The sequence below is a fragment of the Schistocerca americana genome, chromosome 2 (assembly GCF_021461395.2).
Source record: "Schistocerca americana isolate TAMUIC-IGC-003095 chromosome 2, iqSchAmer2.1, whole genome shotgun sequence".
In the NCBI taxonomy this organism is placed as follows: domain Eukaryota; kingdom Metazoa; phylum Arthropoda; class Insecta; order Orthoptera; family Acrididae; genus Schistocerca; species Schistocerca americana.
Window position 1 is genome coordinate 637,262,927 of NC_060120.1, and position 21,268 is coordinate 637,284,194.

Below are 21,268 nucleotides of genomic sequence, written 5' to 3' on the forward strand. Positions count from 1 at the left end.
TCAGGCTCCCTTTTCGTGGACATTTTTACCATCTATTGCAGCGCGCAGCGTACATGTTTCCTGGAGCACTGTCTTCAGCGTTCTCTTGACCGTCTTTACTCCTGGAGTGCCGCCAATGGCTTCCGTTTTTCTGCCGAGAAGACGGTCTGTATTAACTTCTGGCGCTACAAAGAGTTTCTCCCACCGTCCTTACGACTCGGTCCCGTTGCTCTCCCATTCATGGAGACAACAAAATTTTTAGGTCTTACATTTGACAGGAAACTTAGCTGGTCTCCACATGTGTCGTATTTGGCTGCCCGTTGTACCCGTTCTCTAAATGTCCTGCGTGTTTTCAGTGGTATGTCGTGGGGAGCGGATCGAACCGTCCTACTTCTCCTATATCGGTTGATCATCCGCTCCAAGCTGGATTATGGGAGCTTCGTATACTCCTCTGCACGGCAGTCCATCTTACACCACCTCAACTCTATACAACATCGGGGTTTACGTCTTGCGATCGGAGCGTTTTATACTAGTCCCGTCGAGAGTCTTCATGCTGAAGCCGGTGAATTGTCACTGCCCTACCGGCGCGATATACTGCTTTGTCGCTATGCCTGTCGGCTACTGTCAATGCCCGACCACCCGTCTTATCGTTCCTTTTTTGACGACTCCCTCGATCGTCAATACGGGTTGTATGTCTCTGCCCTGCTACCCCCTGGAGTTCGCTTTCGTCGCCTCCTTCATCACCTTGATTTTTCACTCCCTGCAACCCTTAGAGTGGGCGAGAGCCACACGCCACCTTGGCTCCAGGCTCAGGTTCGCGTTCACCTTGACCTCAGCTCGCTCCCAAAGGAGGTTACCCCTGGTTCGGTATACCGCTCCCGTTTTGTCAAACTTCGTTCGAAGTTCATTAATATGACCTTCATTTATACAGATGGCTCTAAGACCAATGACGGGGTCGGTTGTTCTTTTATTGTCGGGGCACAAAGTTTCAAATACCGGCTCCATGGCCATTCTTCGGTCTTCACAGCTGAGCTCTTTGCCCTCTACCAGGCTGTTCTTTACATCTGCCGCCACCGACATTCTGCTTATGTCATCTGCTCTGATTCCCTGAGCGCCATCCAGAGCCTCAGTGATCCGTATCCAGTTCACCCTTTCGTGCATTGGATCCAACGCTCCCTTCAGCAGCTGGTGGACGACGGTTCTCCGGTTAGCTTTATGTGGGTTCCTGGCCATGTCAGTATCCCTGGGAACGAAGCTGCAGATGCCGCGGCCAAGGCTGCGGTCCTCCAGCCTCGGACAGCTTTTTGTTGTGTCCCTTCATCAGATTGTTGCAGGGTCATTTGTCGGCACATTTTATCGCTGTGGCATGCCGATTGGGCTGCACTTACGGACAACAAGCTTCGGGCCTTGAACCCTCTTCCCGCGGCTTGGACGTCGTCCTCACGCCCCTCTCGGCGGGAGGAGGTAGTTTTGGCCCGGTTACGAATTGGACACTGCCGGTTCAGCCATAGCCATCTGCTGACGGCTGCGCCGGCACCGTTCTGCCCATGTGAGCACTTGCTGACGGTCCGCCACATTTTAACGTCCTGTCCGGATTTTACTTCACTGCGTCTTGATCTTGGCCTGCCATGTACTCTCGATGCCATTTTAGCAGATGACTCAGGAGCAGCTGCTCGCGTTCTTCGTTTTATCAAATTGACCAACCTGTCTAAGGACATTTAATTATGCTGGTTTTTTTTTTAATCCTATGCCTGTCGATCTTTCATCGTGTTTTCCCTTTTAGTTGCTGTTTTAAACTTGTGCCTCACGGTGCATTCCTAACGTAGTCTGGGCGCTAATGACCGTTGAAGTTGTGCGCCCTAAAACAACAAAGAAGGAAAAAAAAAAAAAACTCCTTCACCTGTCTCTTTTTATGATTTATGTTGACCTGGCTATCCAACTGGTTTCCTGTATTGGTTGCAGTTTTGTTCCTTTTGCCTGTTTTTTCATCCTTTTTGGTGTTCAGGTCCCCACTTAATTTTGACCTCCACTTCAAAATTTCCTCTTTTTAGTGTGAGCCATATGAGGAAGAAATCCCTTCCTAGCATCTATGGTGTGTATTCCTCTCCCTCCCCCTCCCCTTCCTTCCCCTCTCCCATGCCTACTGTAGCCACCTTCCACTCTGCTAGGTCACCAGCACTTGTAGCCAGTTTGTGTGGTAGGGTTGTTATGTACCCATATGACTGAGCCCCCTGACAACACAGGGATCACTCCACTGATACCGGAGCTGTTCGCTCCCCATATATGCCAAGGAGTGGTTGTTTATCTTCATGGAGCATTGGAACTCCCGGCAACGGCTGCCGTGCCAGAGAGCCCTTGCTGTGGCTGGGTGGCGCCTGTGGGAAAGAGCCCCTGGTCGGAGTAGGTGGTATTAGTGTGGATGCTTGGCACATGAAGCATATCAGGATGCAAAAATCTGGCCTTTATCAAACGGCTGTCACTTAGAATGGTGAAGGATCACTGAATGCTGCTTCGTATGACCCGGCAACCTTCCTTTCCCTGGCTACACCGTGGGAGGACGGCAGGCTCGCTGTCTTGGGCTGAAACCTTTTCACTGTTACTTTGTCTGTACTAAGATGGATGGGGACACATTCACTGCCACAAAGACATTGTTTTTCATAAAAAATATTAAGGACAAGTTTGGTGAAGTGGAGTCTTACTAAGATGCAGTCGGGCCCCCTGTTGATCAAAGCTACTTCTGCCACCCAATCTGTAGCTTTTCGTGCCTGTGATTGTCTTGGCAACATCTCGGTGTCTATCACTCCACACCAATCTCTGAGTGTGATCCAGGGAATTACTTTTCATAGGGACCTCATCCTGCAAACTGTTGAGGAACTCCAGACTAATCTGGCGCAGCATTGCGTTTATTTTATTAGACATATGCTGAAGGGTCGTGAAGACAACACTGCACCGATACTGGCACCTTCATTCTGGCTTTCGAGGGGGATACCCACCCAGAGAAGGTCAAGCTTATGCGCTACAGATGTGACGTGAAACAGTACATCCCTCCACCTATGTGGTGCTTTCAGTGCTTGCTTTTTGGGCAATTGTCTTCCCACTGTACGGCAGACCCTTTGTGTGATGAGTGTTGCCACCCAGTCAATGAGGGAAGCCCTTGTGTTCCGCCACCTGTGTGTGTCTGTTGTGCTGACCGCCACTCCTCACTCACCGGATTGCCCAGCTTACAAGAAAGAAACCTCCACCTCAGAAAGAGGAGGAGGAGAAACATAAATCCCAAGACAATGTGCTCTCGGAGGTGCCATCTACCCCACTGCAACCTGAGTCTGATACCGCATTTATGGATGTCAACCCATCCTTGTCGGTGAAGACTACTGACCAAATGACCTGACTTCTTCCTCAGCTTCTTTATGTCTACCTTGGACTCTTGCTACATGATCATCCAGTGGAATTGCAACAGATACTATCGTCACCTACTGGAAATGCAACGTCTTGTCTCCTCCTATTCTGCTTTGTCTTTTTCTTCAATAAACACACATCCATGACTACTACTCTCCAGCATTTCGCAGTTATCGGGCATTCTGTCGAAACTGTGCTGACCCCCAGGTAATATCTGGTTGGGTCTGCACTTTGGTTCGCTCCGATGTCATTAGTGACTGCAACCCCCTACGTACCAATATGGAAGTAATAGTAGTTAGTACACGTGACTCTGGCAATCACCATTTGGAATGTCTACCTTCCTCCAGGTAGGCCACCTGGTTACGTTGCACTGTTTACCTTTATCCAACAACTCCCGGCCCCATTTCTCCTCCTTGGGACTTCCCCAACCATCCACTGTGGGGGAGTGTTACTTCAATGGGTAGGAGGTATCCTTGACCAACTTGTCATGGACCTCGATTTGTCTCTCCTCAAAGATGGTTCTCCTACCTACTTCAGTACCGCTCATGGTACTTTCTCTGCTATCGATCTCACTGTCTCCTCTCCTGCCCTCATGGCTTCCCTACACTGGTCATCCCATGATGACATTTGTGACAGTGACCACTTTCCGGTGATTCTATCATTCCTCTGCTGCCACCAGACAGATGGACTCCCCACGTTGGGCATCTCGCAGGGCCAGTTGGTCTTTATACACTTCTGTTGTGAACTTGGAAACCTCCCTCTCGAATTCCATTAATGAAGTCATGCAATGCATTTCTACCATTATTCTTCATGCTGCTGGTACTGCTGTCCCTCTATCCACAGGTCCCCCTCGTCATCAACCTGTGCCGTGGTAGACCAAGGAAATCAGTCGCTGTCCAGGATCGTTGACGGGTGTGTCAGATTTAAGCAACGCCCTTTACTGACCAACCTCATCGCTTTTAAATGTCTCTGTATTAAGGCTCGTTACCTTGTTACGTGGAGTAAAAAGGAATGCTGGGAACACTAAGTTTCCTTCCTGGGGATGTATGCCTCTTCATCACAAGTCTGGTCCAAGCTCCATAGCCTTCTGGCTGCCAGAGACAATTGACTGTCCAGGGTCTAAACTTTCAAGGAGCTCTGTACACTGATCCATTGGTCCTTGCAACATACTTTGCGATGGTGTCAGTCATCCCCATCCTACCCTACTACCTTTCTCCAGCAGAAATGCAGAGTTGAACAGCCCCCCCTCAATTTCATCCCATATCCCACATCACATTGAGCCCTATAATGCACCTTTCACTGAATGGGAATTGGTGCAGGCTCTTAGCTCTTCACAAGACACAGCCCCAGGCCCAGATTCCATCCACAACCAGATGTGTTTCTGTCGAAATGGCAAGACGTATAGTTACCCCGTCCTCCAGCCCAGGAAAAACTAGACTCTAGATAGCTACCACTGAACTAGCCTGATGAAGGTACTTTATAAACTGCTCAAAAGGATGGTCAGTGTCAATTATGCTGGGTACTTGTCCCTCTCTCACTGTGGCTTATGGGCAGAGCAATCTCCAACTGACCATATACTCTGATTGGAATCGGTCATCCGACAGGCTTTAATTCACATCAGCACCTTGTTGATCTGCATAAGGTGTATGACGTGGCTTGGTGCCATCAGATTTTAGTTACCCTCCATGAGTGAGGCTTCCGTGGTCCTCTTCAGATTTTTATCTGCGAGTTACCATCTCACCAGCTCTTCGGGTTAGAGTTGGCACTTCACTCAGTGTCCCTCAAATTCAGGAGCATGGTATCCCACAGGGTTCTGTGCTAAGTTTCACACTCTTCCTCATTGCCATGAATGAGCTTGTGACATCTATTGGGCCTCTGTTTACCCCGTCATTGTACCTTGACGATTTTTGCATCTGGTACAGCTCCCACTCGATAGCGTCTGCTGAGCGCCATTTCCAAGGCACCATCTGAAGGGCCTCTGTGTGGGCCACCGCCTATGTCTTAGTTTCCTCCCTCCAACACACAGGTTATGCATTTTTGCCGTCGACACACAGTACACACTGATCCAAAACTTTATTTAGGCAACCAGCTCCTTGATGTTGTAGCCCAGTCCTGTTTCTTGGGCCTTGTTTTTGAACAAGCTGACATGGCTGCCCCACATTCGCCACCTAAAGGCAACATGTATGCGGAGTCTTAATGCTCTCCACCTCCTGGCCCACACATCTTGGGGTGCAGACCATTCCACTCTTCTTCATCTTTACCTTGCTCTGGTCTTGTCCAGACTAAATTATGGTAGTCGGGTTTATGGCTGAGCAGCTCCTTTCACTTTGAAACTCCTTGACCCTGTCAATCGTTGTGGGGTGCATCTGGGTATTGGTGCCTTTTGCTGCACTAGTCCTGTTGATAGTCTCCTCAAGGAAGTGGGGGTTCCCCCACTACATATCCGATGGAGACAACTCCTTGTTTCTTACACAATCACCATTTGCCAGTTCCCTGACTGTACTGTGTACCGTGTGCTCTTCGCCAATGAGGGAAGTCTCCCTCCTAACACCCGCCCATGGGTGGGATTGTCAGTTGGCATGTGTCTCACATCCCTCTGTCGGGATCTCCATCTCCCCTCACTGGACTGCACCCTGTGTTTTCCCTCCAATAACCCCCCCCCCCCCCTCCTCCTCCCTCCCTGTATGGTGCCTAGACCACAGATTAGGACCGATCTGTTCCAGGGTCCTAAGGTCTCTCACTCCTATGGTTTACCAGCGTCTTGTATGTACCATTCTTTGCAGAGTTCCAGGGTGTCACTATCTTTTACACTGATAGTTCTAAGATAATCGATAAGGTGGGATATGCTTTCACCTTTTCTACTGGCTTCTAACACAATTTATTGCCGGGATCATGTTGTGTGTTCACAGCAGAGCTTCTAGTACTCACAGGTGCCCCCCCCCCCCCCCCCCCACCCTTTTTTGCTTCTCAGGGCTCTCTCCACAGTGTTTTAATTTGTTCAGACTCCATGAGCAGCCTGCTGCAGGCTATCGACCGATGCTACTCTCATCACCCTTCAGTCTCTGCTATCGATGACCTTCTCTCTGCCCTTGCGCATGTGGTCTGTTCAGTTGTCTTTCTCTGGGTCCCAACTCATGTTGGCCTCCCAGGGAATGAACTGGCTGACTGTTTGGCTAGAAAAGCAGATACTTACCCCATTTTCCTTCATGATTCCTGCTGCGGATATGCGGGTCTACCTCAAATCTCTCTCTCTGCCCAAAATTGGAATGCCGTCTGGAGCACTACTGATCATAGTAATAAACTCTACACAATCAAGGAGTCTACTGCAGTCTGGCACTCTTCATACCGCTCCTCTCAGGAGTAGTTAACTGTTTTATGCCGTTTATGTGTTGGTCACACCCAGCTCACCCATTGTTTCCTCCTACATAACAACCCACCCCCACAATGTGGTTGTGAAAACAGACTGACGATATGTCACATACTGGACTGTCCCCTTCTTTTGGCAATTTGTGTTAAGTATAGTCCTGATTACTTAAATGTAATATTAGCAGACAATCCACAGATGGTTGAACTGGTCCTCTGTTTCCTCAGTGGAAGTGGTTTTTATTTCCAGGTATAAGGTTCTAGTGTTGGGGCAGGGACAGATTGGTTGTGGTTGAGAGTTCTTTTACACTTTTCTTGGACTGTGACCCCATGACCACCCTGTTTTTTTTTTCAGTTTTTAGATTTGATCTCACCCTCTATGCCTTTACTGTGTGTGTTTAATGATTCCCCTGACGGAATCCGTCCATTTTCAGCAGACCCTTTATCTTCTGTAACTCACTTTGTAATAGCAGGACTGATGACCTCTCCATTTGGTCCCACAGACCCTCTCAAATAATGAATCAATCCCAGCTGGAGATAAATCCCCTTCCTCTGACTTCTTGCCAGTAGTAATCCCTTGGGACAATTTTTACAAGGTTCTCTTCAAGTAACTCACCAATAGCCTGGACAAACTGGCTACCAGTAAATAGACTCTACAGATCAGTATACCGGAAACAGGCCACTGATCAGTATTACACCATGAAGTTTTAGGAATCTGGCATATGAAATGGATTACTCTGACTTTACCAGCTATGGGTGAAAAACAGTAGGAATCTGTGGAGGTCCTCCATGCAGGACTATTGCAAAACTCTGCCACCCTTTGCCAGCTCTGCATCGATTGTACCTGGCTGGCTGACGGGTCATCTCCTCCCTCATGACGACCCACCCCACTGTCATTATGGTTCCCATTTGACTGTGGTTAACATTTTGCTGAACTGTCCCAAGCTAGCTGCCCTGCAGTGGACTCTTTAATCTCAGTGACTTGCTACCCCCGGTGTTAAGTGTTTTTTTTTTTTTTTTTTTTTTTTTTTTTTTTTTTTTTTTTTTTTTTTTTTTTTTTTTTTTTTATGAAGGGATCTGTTACCAATCTCTTCAAGGGAGAGCCACTTAACCTTATCAGCCCATTGAAGGGTTGTTTGAACACATTGTTGCCTCTTCTGTTCAGAGGGGGCTGCAACTGTGTGGGCTTGATTGTCCAACCCAGTTCTCACAGTACCTGCTCTTGTACTCTTTCTCCCCCCTCTTGTGTGGTCTGTTAGACTTGTGCATACTTTGTCTCTCTGTACTTCTTCTACACTGTCCATGTTGCTAATCTTTCCTATACAATTTCTTAGTGGAGTGCCTCCAGTAAATGCTGGATGCTGGGGGATGTATGTCTCCTCATTGCAATCTGCTCTCGGGGGCTTTGGGCTGCTCCCCAGGTGGGGTACCTTTTCTTTCTTCCTCTGTCTCCCTTTCTTCCTTAGGGTTTTGCGTGGCATGCTATCTACAATCTAGTCATATAGACCTGTTCAAGGAAAAAGCGACTGATAACCAAGTAGACTGGTCCCTTTAATCATCCATCTAACCAACTTGTGACTGTTACCTGTTTTTTCTGTAATGAAATTCAGACTATATTTCTCAGACCCCTTGTTGCTTTAATATGGATAGTAGCCGATTTGGCTGTCGCATCTCCATCTATTACATCGAGCCCACCAATAGGCAACAGCAACTTCATTGTGGCAATTAGTAATCTTTCTATATACATGGTTTCATATGTTAAAAGTTTGGTTGTTATAGTAAATGGTTGTGACCAGATGCTTACTTTCATAAGATTGCAGGATTACTTACTGAATGTTTCTGCATCTACATATTACTTAATATTAGTTCTGAAGACAATTTCTTTGGCTGAAATGACTTGACCCATTCAGAACAAGGAAAGTGTTCAGGTATACTACCGTAACAGCCTGGACAAGAATCTGATGCTATATAAAATTCTGCTGAGCCACACTCTGGTAGGAGATAAACATTGTCGAAAGTCTCCCCATATTTTATCTAAATTGCTGTGATAGTCTCAGATCTTCATAATACAGTTGGTAGCCTCTAGACGTTTGTGTCACATTACGTCGTGGTATTTCCCTTGTGAGCGATCTCATAGTAAAACTTCCTGTATGCTTTTGTCCATCAACACCTACTCTAGTGTCATCACTGAAGAAACACACTGTGAAGGGAAGTTCAGGTGATTACTGCAGAGCTGGGTCATTTAGCTATAATTAACTTTTTTGCATTTGTTAGGATACACCAAAAGTCTAAACTAATACTCTCCCTATTACAAAATATGTTCAGGTATACCAGGCATCATCATCAACACGCACTGCACCTGGTGGCATCAAGGAAGTGAAGAAGACCGTTTGTGATTCTCGTTCAGGAACAAAGAAAATGGCTGTTGGACATCATATTGGTGAACGTGCACACTATCTGGAACGTGAACAGAATATGTACTCTGGGGAGCAGGAGGAGAGGCAGGATTTCATTAACCTTGAAGAAGGTTAGTTGATAAATGTTTATGTACTGCAAAATACTGAGCTCATTTCATGTATGAATTATTCAGCCGGAGGTTTCTTGATTCATTGTAAGAAAGGAAAGGACTTCAGGAAACTAGAATATTTGAGAGTTCATGAGTGTCATTACACTGAGGTGACAAGTTGTTGGTTGTTATAGGAAATGGTTGTGACCAGATGCTTACTTTCATAAGATTGCAGGATTACTTACTGAAAGTTTCTGCATCTAGATATTACTTAATATTAGTTCTGAAGACAATTTCTTTGGCTGGAATGACTTGACCCATTCAGAACAAGGAATCACCTTTTGTTCAGCATAGTGCAGCAACTTGACATGGGATGGACTCAGTTCTTAGAAGTCCCATGCAGAAATATTGAGCTGTGCTGCTTGTAGTTGTCCATAACTGAAAGTGTTGCTGGTGCACGGTTTTGTGCATGAGCTGACCTCTCGATTGTGTCCCATAAGAGTTTGATGGGATTCATGATGGACGATTTGGTGACTAGATCATTTGCTCAAATTGTCCAGAATGGTCTTCAACCAATTGTGAACAGTTGTGACCTGGTTAGAATTCCAGAGCTATTAGGGAAGACCAAGTCTATGAATTGTTGCAAATGGTCTTAAAGTAGCCGAACACAATAATGTCCTTCAGTGACCCAGTTCGTTCCATGTACACATGCCCCACAACATTATAGTGCCCCCACCAGCTTGCACAGTGGCTTCAGGGGGTCTTCGCTGCTTCGTGGGGTCTGTGCCACACATGAACCCTTCCATCAGCTCTTACCAATTGAAATCAAGACTCATCTGACCAGGCCGCAAATTTCCATTCGTCTAGGGTCCAACTGATACAGTCACAAACCAAGGAGAGATGCTCCAGGTGGTGATGTGCTGTTAACAAGAGCAGTTACGTGAGTAATCTGCCAGCTAATGGATACATTCTTTGTATCTCCTACACTTTTTCTGCAGTTGTTTCACACAGTGTTGTTCGGTAGCACTGACAATTCTACACTGGCTCTGCTGCTCTCGGTTGTTAAGGGAAGGCCATCAGCCACTGCATTGTCAATGGTGAGAGCTAATGCCTGAAATTGGGTATTCTGTTCTCTTACGATATTGCAGATCTTGGAATATTAAATTCTTTAACTATTTCCGAAATGGAATGTCCCATGCTTGTAGCTTCAACTATTATTTCTGTTGCATGGCCATAATCACATTGGAAACCTTTTCACATGAATCACCTGCTTACAAATGACAGCCACACCAGTGCACTACTGCTTTTATAGATTGTGTACGTGATACTACTGCCATCTGTGTATGTGCGTGTCGCAATCCCCTGACTTGTCGCTTCGGTGTATGTGCTGTGTGGACTAAATGGCACATGAAAAGTCTGTAATATATCACGAGAATTGTTATTGATTCAAGATAATTGAATCATAAAATAAAATTGCATTCTACACTCCTGCATAAGGCAAAAAGTGCAAAATATTTTTCTGTGAATGTAGAAATGTTGAGTGGTTGTTGACGATTAAAATTTAAATGTTTCTATGATTATCACTCTAACACTGAATTGTCAATGGATGTGTTGTAGGATAATTAAAAAGTGCATTATATTACAATATCTAAATTATAATTCTTGAAGGTGTTACGTTGTTTGATTACCTTTCATTGTTCCCACATCTCAGCTGATTGCTAGTAAATATAAAAAATTACTAATACATTTATTTGTAGGTATATGATAATAATGAATAGCAAAATGTGATAGGGTGTCCAGTATGCCAAGAGCATATTTTGAAATCTCACACTGGGGTGGAGGAAACGCCATTGACAAAAAACTTGTGCTGGAAAAACCATCCATGTTTATATTCATTTCCAATTCATTAGTGTTACAGAATACTTAAAGGTTGTTTTATGCGTATCGAAATGTGTTCCCATTTCCTGTGCCCAATGAGGTGTTGTAAATGTCAATGCTATGGCTGCACCACCTTAAATTGCAAACACCAGGCAACTTGTAACTAAGTGGCTCAAGAACCTGGAACACAAAAACATTTCACTTCTCTGAGAAATGTGAAATTTGGTTGAGAGTACTAAGCATCATTCTACAAAACTAGTGTACGAAATCGAGGTGATGAATAGCTTATGCTGAAGCAAATAAAGCATATCAGGTTGTGATACAATCACTGTTTCCAACATAATTTACTGTAGTGACTAAGTAGAGATGAGGAATTCAACATGTATATTAGTAAAAAGAATTGAACAAGCACCTCTACTGAAAGTTCATCTGCAAACTACTTGTTACAGAGTCATTCATTCCTTTCAGGTCATCAACATATTAACAAGACAGTAATAGGCTTCATTTTGACCAGCCGAGACAGCAAAGAATGTTAAAGCGCTGCTTCCAGGGCAGGGGCATGCGGCGGCCGTGGATTGAGTCCTCATGGTAGATTGATGAGGTCTCTGTTACATGATCCACAAACATTTTGAAAACTTTGTCACTTTCACATGAATAAATGAATAAAACTACGCCCGGACAGTTAGGGTACATACGTTTCTTTGTGGTGATGGGGGAGGGGGGGGGGGGGGTGGAGATACAGGGTGATAGGGGAGATACAGGGTGGTAGGAAGGCATCTGGCCACCCCCTGAAATTAACCATACCAAATCAGTCTTGAATATCGCTGTTAGCTGCAACTGTAAGTTTCCAACGTGAAAAGCAGGCAGGTTTCAATATTGCTAATACTATTTTCTATAGTAGAACAAGTAGTCACTTAAAAACATTTTTTAACAAGGACTGGTATCTTGCTCCTAATTGTGAAAAGTGATTAAAATCATAAATGGAAAATAAAAGCTGTTACCTACATTACTTTACATAAAATGTGATACATTCATCATGAGCAGAAGCACTCGCATCTCATACAAGCAATATGATTAAAATTCATTAAAAGTGTAAGATCAAAATCGGGTATGGGTATTCAACAGACAAATGTCAAACTAAGCATGTGGCAACTTGTTTTGCAGCACTTACTTGCATGTTGTGTGCTGATAACGTCACTTAAAACTTCTCCTGCAGTGTCATACCATTGTAATACCCAAAACAGTTTGACACAAAAGCAACGAGTGAAATCGGATAAAATTAAAAGGAGTAAAAAGTACTACATGTTCTCAGATTGGACTGTCCCACACAGTTTTTCACTGTAAAAAAGCAATAATGGAAAAAAATTAACATGAAGGCATAAGTAGCCTGTTCATCTAGTAAAAAATAAACAATATGACCATTTAAGATTTCGTTACAGGACCTAATTGTCCTCGTGTGATGAACTTGTGTATTAAAGAAACAGTGCCATCTAGTTAAAATAAAGTATTAAGACATGTACGTGAGGGAGACAACACTACTGAAGAGCAAGAGATGTTGATGAAGGACCTACACAGTTGTGAGCACTGGCTTGAAACTGTTGAAAAAGTCTATTTCTTGATTGCAGCTTGTCATATAGGATGATGACATCCAACCTTCACCATCTCTTTCCATTATGCAGAATCCAGATTTTTCTAATCTTTCTGGATTGTGATCTGATGTTAACGAATGTTATTTGAAAGGAGAATTATGGTCAGTGACACATTTTTTTACCAACAGATGTTCTTTCTATCTAACATAGAAAGCCCTTCCAGTATGTCAGATAAAAAAATTACTGGATATGCTCTGCATGTAATCCTGAGATACCTGAACTACTGTTTTAATATTATGGATTCAGTTTTTTCCGTAGGCTGCTTTTAGTAGAGAACGCAACTTTGCAGCTGTATTTATTTAACAGAAAATTTTTAATCCTGCCTGAGATTGAGATACTCCTTATAAAAAGAGTTGAAATATGCCTTTCACTTTCATTACAGTCACTTAATGTGGCAGCTTATTTCTGGTTTCCTTCTTAAAAATTTTTCTGCTGTAGATGGATACTATATTATTGCAAGTTAGTTTTAATTTCCCCCGTCTCCCTGTCAAGTCAGATGGTATAATTGGATGAATACTAGTTGGTTTGTGAAAAATATCGAAACCTATTGTCGTCTGTAACCCCGAGTTCGAGCTCTAATAAATTTGGTTTGCAATATTCATTTTGCAACTCGGAGGTAAATTTAAATTTTTCATGAAGACTATTCAAAATTCCAAAGAGTTGATCCATTATATACAATTAAAGTATCAACATACCTTGAATGGGGAATTAAATTCCTAGTTTTGTGGATGCATGACCTTAAAAAGAAATTTTCTCTTCTAATGTGACTATAAAAATATTGGCCAGAATGTCTGCTAATAGATTATCCGTGGCAGGACCATCTGACAGTTTACAAAGCTTACCATTAAACTCAAAATAATGTATTTTACTACCATTTAACAACCACATTAATTCTATAATCTGTTCAGCAGTTGTTTCTTTCTTATTAGCCCCCAAGCTCTTCTCTAGTGTTTCTAAAGTAGTGTTAACTGGCATATTGCTGTAAAGGTTTGTAAAGTCATCATAAGACTAAACCTGACGTAAACAAATGCAAATGCAATGGTTGGTAAGAAGTTGCAGCACACATGCACTGGTGCGGTTATGCTCTTGAAAGTAGGTCCTGCTTATGTGTTAGATCACGCTTTAACTATGACTGTACACAATTTTTGAAGTAAAAACTACAGTCTCTGTAATGTTGTTTTCTGGTTGTCATGCTGTTAATACGCAGTATGACATTGGCTGAGGCTGCTTCCTGTTCCGTAGTGAAGCACACATGTGGAACACGGTTAAAAAGTGCCGAGAAATATGTTGCTCTTAATGGTTTTTCATAAATTTGCAGAAAAAAATCTGATTTGAAGCGCACTTTCGTAGATTGCTGGTACGAGTCTCGCCTTACTCATTCCCTCCTCCTCCTTGTTGCTTTTTTCCAAGTTGCTAGGGTCCCACAACGGAGCACTACATAGTATTACATGGCATGTATCTCAGACAGACATTTAACCACCCACATTTCGCGTGGCTGAAGAGCATAGTCCACTGATACATTGTTGCGTTTGTGCATATTTTATTTTGCAAACACATTCTTAAGAACATTATCTTCTCAAATTGGGATTCGCTCGATGATGTGCAATACCAGTAACCAAACGTTCTGTTAAATTTTAGATATTAATATGCAGAAAATAAGGCTATAAACTACCTCTAATAAAATATCTCATGTGGATACAGGTTGGTATGGAATGTCGTTCATTAGGTAATTTTGCATTTTTATATTTTGAGGCAGAATTCACATTCATATTTGCATTTATCACAAAATTCAAATTTTTGAGCACTTACAAATAACTGAACAAAAATGATATGTGTAGTTTAGAAAAAAAAAATTGGCGTTTTGACCTGTTAGCTTGTAATATCCTACACTCACATTAAGGTAAATATTTTTAAATTTTGAAGAGTGGATGATGTTTTCTGGCCTTACCTTTGAGTAGAAGCTTGCAGGGCTCACACATCTGGGCATATGAAATAATTCTATCAAAATGCTTAGTATTCTAAAAGTCTGCACATAGGCTATATGCATGTGTCCAGCCCCATCATAATTATAGAACACAGTGTATATGTTTGTCAGTCACACCCGAAAGAGATAGATACAGCTGACTGCAAGGAAATTCCATTACAAACAGCTGTGTTTAAAAGATCTCAATTTCCAGCCTCTGCACGAAAGCTGGTAGGTCTCTATTTCAGGCAACACCTTCCCATAATGCAACAGTTGTGCAAAATATATTGTGTATGCACCCATGCAGTGATTTTATTTCACTAATTATCTGTGAGGAATGAGTGCACACAGGCTTTAGACTAGGACAACCCATCTTTTAGAAATAGGTGTGGTGAATGTTAATATTGTATACTGAAGTTGTCTTCCAAACTCAACTACGGAAGTAACTGATGACTTGAGAAGATACCTCATTGCCTACTGTGTGTGTTTTTAAGGCTTGCTGTAATAATTGGAAGAGATGTTAATCATGCCAAAATTCATTAGGACAGACTTTGAGAGTTATAAAGTGAAAACTTCCTGCAAAAGACCTAAAGCTTTCTTTCATAATTACTTAAAGCAGATGATTTTAAACATTTTTCATGATGAAAATATGCTACTTTCTTTGTGAATGTTGATGTACTGATCACACTACAGTAGAAGCTACAAGGGCCTAGAAAAGTAAGCAGGAAAGTCTTAAATTTCAACAAGATGGCTGAGGAGGTTGTCATTTCTCAGAAAGGAACTAGAATCACTTTATTCATGCAGTGAGAAAAAATCATTGTTGCTGAGACAGAAAATTGAAAATGCCGGAACAATGTCTCTAAATGTTTCTTCCCAAAGGGCATTGAAGCATTGTTGTAATAATTAAATTTCTGTACTGCAGTTGCTGTGATCATCATCGTAGTCCTTACTGCAGTCTGAGAGACAAACTACAAGAATGTTTCACACTATCAAAATTGATAACGTAACTTCAAAATTAGGCAACAAATTTTTATTGTGTACAGTGCTTCAAGACAGGTTTCAGTTATTCAGCTACTACATCTACATCCATACTTCACAAGCCACCTGACGGTGTGTGACGGAGAGTACTTAGAGTACCTCTATCGGTTCTCCCTTCTATTCCAGTCTCACATTGTTCGTGGAAAGAAAGATTGTTGGTATGCCTCTGTGTGGGTGCTAATCTCTCCGATTTTATCCTTGTGGTCTCTTCGCAAGATGTACATAGGAGGGAGCGATATACTGCCTGACTCCTCGGTGAAGGTATGTTCTCGAAACTTCAACAAAAGCCCGTACCGAGCTACTGAGCGTCTCTCCTGCAGTCTTCCACTGGAGTTTATCTATCATCTCTGTAATGCTGTTGCAATTACTAAATGATCCTGTAATGAAGCGCGCTGCTCTCCATTGGATCTTCTCTCTCTCTCTCTCTCTCTCTCTCTCTCTCTCTATCAACCCTATCTGGTACAGATCCCACACTGGTGAGTAATACTCAGAACAAGTGCACTATAACCTACTTCCTTTGTTTTCGGAGTGCATTTCCTTAGGATTCTTCCAATGAATCTGTGTGGCATCTGCTTTACCAACGATCAACTTCATATGGTCATTCCATTTTAAATCACTCCTAATGCCTACTCCCAGATAATTTATGGAATTAACTGCTTCCAGTTGCTGACTTGCTAAATTGTAGCTAAATATAAGGGATCTTTCTTTCTATGTATTCGCAGCACATTACACTTGTCTGTTGAAATTCAGTTGCCATTCCCTGCACCAAGTGTCAATTCGTTTCAGATCCTCCTGCATTTCAATACAATTTTCCATTGTTACAACCTCTCGACATACTACAGCACCATCTGCAAAAAGCCTCAGTGAACTTCAGACATTATCCACAAGGTTATTTATGTATATTGTGAATAGCAGCGGTCCTACGACACTCCCCTGCGGCACACCTGAAATCGCTCTTACTTCGGAAGACTTCTCTCCATTGAGAATGACATGCTGCGTTCTGTTATCTAGGAACTCTTCAATCCAATCACACAACTGGTCTGATAGTCCATATGCTCTTACTTTACTAGTGGCAAGGACAGATGTTGTGGCGTGGCATTGCAGATTCCTATGCAAGAGCATGGACGTGACATTAGACAGTAGTATGTGGCTAGACTAAACTGGGGTTGATGCCATTCATTCATTATGAAGACGCTAGGCTGATGAAAGCACTAGGGAACAGTGGCAGTGTCTTTTGGATTTTTGTTTTGCAAGCAGGGTACATTGCATGGTTTTGTTCCAAACTGCCTGTTAATGTATATATTTTAAAGAGAGAGAGAGAGAGAGAGAGAGAGAGAGAGAGAGAGAGAGATGATGATCAGAAATGAACAGTGTCAGAGTTTTCAAAAGACACATATCTAACCACTTTGCGATACCTACAAGGGTATTAGTCAGTGTTATGAATAATGCAATGTGTCATTCAGTTGCCCATGGTAAGGCACCATCTCTCACAATAAGAGAATTCAGTATTATTCCGTGGTCAAAAGCATGAGATTAGGAACTGAAAGAGATTTGAAGACAGCTGACTTGTTCGGAATTACGGCACAAAAGAAGCCAACATTACCAAAAGGTGCAGGTGTTCTAAGCTTCCTCCATAGCATTGTCATTTCAGTGTCATGGAAGTGATATTGGTATAAATAAAAAAAAGTGTAGCTGAAACAACAAAACATCGCCTATCTCTGAAGTTGAGTCTCCTTGAGGTCACTGTCAGTCAAGTGACTGGTGAGACATGAAAGAGAATAGGGAACAGCACTGCAGGTATAATCAGTGGTGCAGCCAGAAACAGATGTATTGATGTGGACTGTGTGGAAAATTACACATATGGAAGGAATCAGTGGCAGCTTGAATTGTACAAAAGAAATGAATTTGAAATAAGTTTCTAACAGAGAGATTAGTGGTGGTTTTCCATTACCCTAACTGCAGTGTGCTTGGGAATTTAAGTGGAGAATGTGGCATTGACTGATCATAACATTATGATTACCTTCTTAATATTATAACTATTCCATGAGGATTTGTGATTGCAGCTGGATAACATAGACTTCCTGCTGTTAATATACTGATGAATTATTCTGTCACTAGTGCAACGGTAATAACCTGTATCTCTTAACAACAACAAAAATTATGAATGTTTGACAATATTGTGAGAATAATCCGCATTTATATTGTGTAGTATAACTAGTAACTTCAATTCAGCGAACTGTATAATAAAATGAGTGCTTTACAGTTTGTTGAGTTCATATACTGTAGTTCGTGACAAAGTAAATTCACATATCCAGGTGTGACGTGCATTTTGTTATGATTTTTGTTTTGCTTTTAGAGAATGTGAGGGGTAGCTATTAGGCCATGTCTTGTAACATGGCCATGTCTGGTCACATGAATAGTCAATACCAAATATTTATCTCAACTGACTAGTGTGCTTTGAAAAGCAGTGTAAACCTCTGAATCTTGGTAAAACCATAGGGCGCAATGAAGTCCTAGTCAACTTATGTACAGTATATTCTAGTGAATAAGCTCCACACTTCATCATAATGTAGTACAGGTACCTTGAGTATAACAATGTTCACTGTGATATGTAAAGAGTTTTCACGTGTACCTGCAAAAATGGAAAAAACTTAACCTGCAAAACTGCCATATTGTATCACTCAAATCTATTTGTCAACATAATCGTAGAACGTGTTCAGAGTTCCTATCTGACCTACATGGAGGGGAAAAAACTCTTCTTCTCAGAAATCTACTTTGTTTCCAGAAACAATAATCTTGCAGAACTTAACTTATGCTCTTCACCCAGAATATCCTCAGTACAACCAATAATGCAAGCAATGCTAATTGGTGTTTCTGGATTTTCAAAGAGCTTATGTTTTGGTCCCATACTGAATCTTCTAAAGAAAATGTTTCTATGGGATATCTGACCAGTTTTTTAATTGGTGACAGTATCACAGGTAGGATACAGCACAATTACTGTGGATGATGATTTATACGCACACAAGTAATACTTGATGTACTGCAGGGAATTATAATTCTACAATGCAAGTACCTATGAGGAAATACTATACAGTAAAAATTGGTGATACCTCCAGCTAGAGTATCAGACCTGTTGCAAAGACTTGACAAAAGAGATGTGTACATATTTGTTTGGGATTAAAAATGTGTTCATGTATGAAGTATGATGAACATCAAAGGCTTAGTTGTTGTAAACCAAGTATCGTGCTAATCTTGATTGATAGGATTCAGGGAAACTGCAGTACAAATACAGAAGAGATTACCGTATTTACTCGAATCTAAGCCGCACCTGAAATTTGAGACTCGAAATTCAAGGGGGGAGAAAAGTTTTAGGCTGCACCTCCAAATCTAAACAAAGTTGGTCCATTGTAATATGAGACCCAATTTAGGTTGAATGAATGACGATACAGCTACAGTAGTTTGGCTCGAGTCGTAAGCTTAACTGTTATGCTTTACCAGGTAGCCACTGCTATGCGTCAGGCGCTCCGTCCGTATTTATACAGGTACCCTTCCTTTTTCACGTGCTTCGTCTAGTTCGAATTGATTGCTTATTTTTCTTTGATCTGATAAGTGCCGTTCTCTTTGTTATAGGTGTTTACGTCACTCTAAGCTGAAAATGCATTACTGTACTGTGTCATGCATTGTTTGTCGCATTCTGATAGTGAGTGTTTCGGACTGTCGCCGCGAGCGGCTTGCTTTTGTGCGCGCTACCGCCGCTTACAATTTTAAAAAAAGGGGGAGGGGAATTGTCTCATTAGTGAAACAATGGCAAGAAACTGCTATTTGTTGTTACTTACACTGCTGCCTTCTTTGATAATGATCAACAAGAACCAAATAATAGACTGTGTATGATAGATGATGTTCTGAACGAGAGTTTAGCGAAAATTTTTCTCCATTTGAAAATCTTTGCAGACGCCTCTTTAGTACATTACATTCTGCACAGAAATTAGTCATCGTAGATTTAGAAAATCTATTCAATTGCCATGCTTCATTTCTGACTGTATCACTATTAGGCATAAGAATAATACGAATATAAACATGACATGATATGTATATTCTTCCGCGTTTGCTGTTGTTTCTAGTTTCGTAGTTTACTAGGCAAACAGAATTTAAATGAGATAGCAGCAAACACGAAAGAATACATGGCAAAATGTTTATATTCCTATTATTCTTATGGTGAAGAGAATACTGCATGTGATTCACAATTCATAAAAGTTCCTATTAGCAACCATCTCTTCTCAGAGGTAGGAAAAAATTCAGAACGTAGAGTTGGCCATATTGACAAACAACCCAAACAGTCTTGCCAGTCGGATTTTAGTAGTACATTGAAATGCCGCTACATTTGAAGATGAACAATACAGAATTTGTATTTACTTTGTTGGAAAACGTATGAAAATGCAGTGCTCAAAACTCGTGGCGGAGAAAAATGCTGGTCTTCCACTTTTTTTTATACTGACGCAGAGGTTTTGGCGCCAGTATTTATCTTTGTGCCTGCAAAGCATGCCTGTGTTGCCCTACATATAATTGACGGCAGAAGTTAGTTGTGGCGGCACCTACCAACATTTTTCAGAACTTCCACTTACTTTGTGCTCGATTCTAACAAGGGAACCTCCCCATTGCACCCCCCTCAGATTTAGTTATAAGTTAGTACAGTGGATAGGCTCTGAAAAACTGAACACAGATCAATCCAGAAAACAGGAAGAAGTTGTGTGGAACTATGAAAAAAATAAGCAAAATATACAAACTGAGTAGTCCATGCGCAAGGTAGGCGATATCAAGAACAACATGAGCTGAGGGGCGCCATGGTCCCGTGGTTTGCGTGAGCAGCTGCGGAACAAGAGGTCCTCGGTTCAAGTCCTCCATCAAGTGAAAATTTTAATTTTTTTCTTTTCGCATAGTTATGATCCGTCCGTTCGTTCATTGACGTCTCTGTTCACTATAATAAGTTTAGTGTCTGTTTTTTGCGACCGCACCGCAAAACCGTGCGATTAGTAGACGAAAGGACGTGCCTCTCCAATGGGAACCGAAAACATTTGATCGCAAGGTCATAGGTCAACCGATTCCTCCACAGGAAAATCCGTCTGGTATATTCTATACGTCACTGGTGACGGCATGTGCGTCACATGACAGGAATATGTTGTCGACCCACCTAACTTGTACACTTGGCGAATGAGTAAAGAGATTCTTCTACCTTGCCCGATTTAGGTTTTCTTGTGGATGTGATAATCACTCCCAAAAAAGTGATGAAAACGTAAGTTTCACATAAACTGCAACAAATGAATGCAACAGTTCCACAGTCGTACAGTTTTCCCTGTGCCTTGTCAAAACATATGTTTTTAACGTTTTCATATTTTTCCGTGTGTAGACCGTCAAATCCTGTATATGTCCAAGCAAATCTGAACATGTCCTGGAATTTTGGAGAGCGAAGGTAATTATGTGTGATTGCCTGATCTTTGA

The 21,268-nt window shown here is 42.2% G+C and overlaps 1 protein-coding gene across 3 annotated transcripts in view; it reads left to right on the forward strand.

Annotated features, from left to right (window-relative positions):
* The window catches only part of LOC124596626 (myeloid leukemia factor), a 140,382-nt gene that overhangs the window by 51,927 nt on the left and 67,187 nt on the right, over positions 1 to 21,268 (forward strand). For all 3 annotated transcript variants that reach the window (XM_047135853.1, XM_047135854.1, XM_047135852.1), the window contains exon 4: positions 9,064 to 9,265. In XM_047135853.1, coding sequence (XP_046991809.1) covers positions 9,064 to 9,265 — 202 coding nt within the window. The remainder of the gene's footprint in view (positions 1 to 9,063; positions 9,266 to 21,268) is intronic.